The 4407-nt window shown below is 48.2% G+C and overlaps 1 protein-coding gene across 3 annotated transcripts in view; it reads right to left on the bottom strand.

The window, feature by feature from the left end:
* The window catches only part of MEGF11 (multiple EGF like domains 11), a 304098-nt gene that overhangs the window by 41242 nt on the left and 258449 nt on the right, over positions 1-4407 (bottom strand). For all 3 annotated transcript variants that reach the window (XM_019533844.1, XM_019533843.1, XM_019533845.1), the window contains exons 17-18: positions 2410-2538; positions 1608-1736 (exon numbers count right to left, since the gene is read on the bottom strand). In XM_019533844.1, coding sequence (XP_019389389.1) covers positions 1608-1736; positions 2410-2538 — 258 coding nt within the window. The remainder of the gene's footprint in view (positions 1-1607; positions 1737-2409; positions 2539-4407) is intronic.

The following is a 4407-nucleotide window of genomic DNA, read 5'->3' on the forward strand; positions in this document are numbered from 1 at the left end:
TTGGGCAGGGGGCTGGACTCGATGATCTCCCGAGGTCCCTTCCAGCCCTGATGTCTATGAAATCTATGAACCTCAAGGGACTGAGCACACAGCAGGGCTGAGGCCCCCACCTCTGGGCAGTACTGATGTGGTATGAGGTCCCCCCTAGCAGTGAAAAAAGAACACACCATAACTGCAGAGGTAGGTAGCCCCATTAGTCTGAAGTCAGGCAGAAGGCAGGGTAGAGATACACCTTGTAGACTAACTGAACCAGAGATGCATAAGCTTTCGTGAGAAAGTGCTCATTTCATCAGATGCTAGGTGAGCTAGCTGTTGCTCATGAAAGCTTGTGCATCTCTGATTGAACTAATCTATAAGGTACATCCTGACCCCAATGGCAGCACTGGTGGCTGATGAGGTAGGGAAGACCTTCAAAAGCCTAGAAAGGCACAAGGGGCCCAGTTCCCACCAGCTGGCCATGTGAAACTGGTGCTGCACTATTTTTGCCTTTCAAAAAACTCCCTACACTTCCTGAGACAGAGCAGACTGCCTGTAGCTGATCGTGGATGAGATAACCCTTGAAGTCTCTGCCACGATTCTGTGGTCCTAAGCCTGGTGGGTGAAATGTTTCAATGGGAAGGGGCTGTGAGTTCCAGGAATCCCTTGGGAGGTCAGGCAGGGAGATAAATGGAAAACCATTTCCTCCTGTTTCTTAAGTCATTTTAATGTGATTTTGGTGCCCAGGGGAGTGAAGCCCTGAGGGCATTAGCAAGACCCAGCAACAGTGTAGAAAGCTTCTGACCAAGGTTTATCAATGGGACTTTGTCCTGACATCCTGATGTGCCTTGGAAATTGGGAGCTATGAACTGCAGCATGCTGCATGTGCCCAAAAGGTCAGGAAATACCAAGCACAGCCAGTGCACACAGCACCCCACGTCTGTACACGTAACTTCCTGATGGCCTGCCTGACCAGCCAATTTGCCACTCAAACACAGATGCAGCTGCTGCTTGGGCCTTTGACAATCTGCCCCACCAGTTTCATTTGTGTTAACAGGTGTGTGGCATTCTGCTCTAGGTACTCAGCTGAAAACCATGTCTAGCTGGCTGCAAGGCTGCAAACATATAAGACATGGTTGTAAGGAAATGTCCATAGCTGCTTCCTGGGCATGATTCTGCCAGCCCTTCTCCAACACACCCTTTTTCCGTGCCGCTGTTCCCACCTTTACACTGAATGGTCCAGTAAAGGAACTCGCTCAGGTTAGGCTGAAATGTCTGATTGGTTCAAGTGCAGCACCTGTTGTAATTTCTGAGCATCCTCTCACTGGGAACACACTTCATCCTGCACTGGTATTGATGGAGTCCTAGCTCACGATGATGCATTTAGTGCGAATGTCTACCTGGGTGGCAAACATGGGTCCCGTCCCTTTAGACCAGACACACAACAGCACACGTTGGAGAGAAGATGAGTGATCAGCCTGAATCACTGCCAGCTTCAAAGATGTTTACAAACTACATCCATTCTAGGAAACCTCCTCAAAGCTGAACTGTTACTAGCAGATGTCTGTTTCCACCAGGAATTGCCAAGGAAACGAAAGAAAAAAGGTAAATGGAGAAATGCTGCTACTTACTTTGCTCACACTGTTTGCCCGTAAATCCAGTTCTGCAAGTGCACTGCCCAGTGATGTGGTCACAATCCGCTCCATTCTGACACTGGCAGACATTGGCACAGTTTTTTCCATAAAAGGCTGCTGGACAACCTGTCACAAATCAGAACAAGCAAAGGCAAGGAGATACACTGGAACCTTATTGCAGCAGCATTAAAAATACAAGACATAGAAGACTTCAAGTTATACGTGCCCTCAGCCTCTGTACATTCATTTTTTATTTGATGATCAAAATGCAGAAAAGATTCTACAACTTCCTTGAAGAAGCTTTTCTTACATCTTTCTAAATGACCTCTTAATTGTCTGAAAGGAAACACTTGACCTGCCTATATAAGCTGTACTTTCAAGGAGCCAGAGATTATGGTTACAGAAAAAAGCTGTCTTAAAGGCGGCAGGGCAATGAATTATTGGGGAAAAAAAGTGTCTGCCCGAGTGTATTCTACACTTCTGTGTTCTTTTTTGTAGGGCCCTGCACAAGGCTACAAAATGTGGTCTCAGAAGGAAAAGAAGCCTCTTGTGCTTTTTCTAGACCAAGCCCTTGATGCCGAGGTGTAGAGGTTTATGTACAACTTGTACAAATATAAAAAGGAATAAAAAACCCTACATGGTTGGTTCCCCTTCAGTAAGCTCCTCCAGTATCTTCAGGACCGATTTCCCCATAAAGTGATTCTCTACCCGGGGCTGCAATACCATGAACACACACAAGGCAGCAGCACACACTTTGACAGATTCACCCACTGTAGAATAAAGTTTCTAAACGGCTTACGCTGAGTACAGTAGAGCCCAGTCCAACCATGAGTACATCTACATTCTCCATCATGAGGACTGCACATTGCTCCATTGTGGCAGCTGCATGTGTGAAAGCAATCTGGACCCCAAAACCCAACGGGACATGCTACAAAACAAAGAGAGATCACAATCAACACCCCAACCAAACAGAAGCTTGTCAACTAAGTTTGTTAAGCAGTGACAACGGCAGTGCTTGCCAGCTCTTATACAGGGTCCTGCAATCATTTGTACTGTCAGGGGGACTCTATACCACTGAAGTGCCATACTTCACCCATGAAAATTACTCTACAGGACTGGGTCTTTGACTCATAGGTGGGCTGTCTATGTAGTAACCCAGACAGCATTAAATCACAGAAACATAGAAAATGAGGGCTGGAAGGGACCTCAGGAGGTCGCATCTAGTCCAGCCCCCTGCTCAAAGCAGGACCAGCCCCACCTAGATCATCCCAGCCAACCTCTGAAGATGGAGAGTCCACCACCTCTCTGGGTAACTTGTTCCAGCATTTACTACCCTCCTTGTGACAAAATTCTTCCTCATATCTAACCTATACTTCCCTTGCTGCAACTTGAAACCGTTGCTCTTTGTTCTGTCTGCCAGCACTGAGAACAGTCCAGATCCATCTCTTTTGAACCCCCCTGCAGGCTGTTGAAGACTGCTATTCAATCCCCCCTTGGTCTTCTGTTCTCCAGACTACATCAGCCCAGTTCCCTCAGCCTATCCTCACCAGTCATGTCGCCCAGCCCCATCACTATTTTTGTTGCCCTCATCTGGACTCTCTCCAATTTGTCCATATCCGTTCTGTAGTGGAGGGTGACACAAACCTGGACACAGGACTCCAGGTGTGGCCTCACCAGTGCTGAGTAGAGGGGAAGAATCACTGCCCTCCATCTGCTGGGAATGCTCCTACCAGTGCAGCCCAGGATGCCACTAGCTTTCTTGGTAACAAGGGCACACTTCTGGCTCCTATTCAATTTATTGTCCACTGTAACCCCCAGGTCCTTTTCTGCAGAGCTGCTGCCCAGCCACTCAGCCCCCAGCCTGTACTTGTGCATGGGATTGTTCCATCCTAAGTGCAGGACTTTGCACTTGGCCGTGTCCTCATTGGATTTCTTTTGGCCCAATCCTCCAATTTGTCTAGGTCCCATCCCTACCCTCCAGAGTATCTATTAGTCCCCCCAGGATGGTGTCATATGCAAACTTGCTGCGGGTGCGCTCTATGCCACCTTCCACATCGTTGATGAAGACACTGAACAAAACCGGCCCCAGGACTGACCCTGGGGCACTCCACTTGATACTGGCTGCCAACTAAACATTGAGCTATTGATTACTCTCCTCTGAGCCCAATGCTCCAGCGAGTTTTCTATCCACTTTACAATTCATTCATCCAGCCTGTACTTCCTTAGCTTGCCTGCCAGAATGGTGTGAGACACTGTATCAAAAGCCTTGCTAAAATCCAGGTACCCCATGTCCCCTGGTCTCCCTGCATCCACAGAGCCAGTCCTCTTGCCACAGAAGGCAATCAGGTTGGTCAGGCCTGACTTGCCCCTGGGGAATCCCTGCCGACTGCTCCTAATCACCTTCTTCTCCTCCAAGTGCTCAGAAATGGATTCCTTGAGGATCTGCTCCATGATTTTTCCAGGGACTGATTGGTCTGTAGTTCGCTCAATTCTCCTTTTTCCCTTTCTAAATTATGGGCTCTATGTTTGCCCTTTTCCAGTCATCTGGGACCTCTTCTGAAAGCCACGAGTTTTCAAAGATGATGGCCAATAGCTCTGCAATCACATCAGCCAACTCCATCAGTACCCTCAGGTGCATCCCATCTGGCCTGATGGACTTTCATAGGTTTCATAGACATTAGGGCTGGAAGGGACCTCGGGAGATCAAGTCCAGCCCCCTGCCGGAAGGGCAGGAAGTCTGCTGGGGTCATAGGATCCCAGCAAGATAAGCATCCAATTTATTCTTGAAGGTGTTCAA

This window comes from Crocodylus porosus, unplaced genomic scaffold (genome assembly GCF_001723895.1).
Source record: "Crocodylus porosus isolate Cpor-Errol unplaced genomic scaffold, CroPor_comp1, whole genome shotgun sequence".
In the NCBI taxonomy this organism is placed as follows: Eukaryota; Metazoa; Chordata; order Crocodylia; family Crocodylidae; genus Crocodylus; species Crocodylus porosus.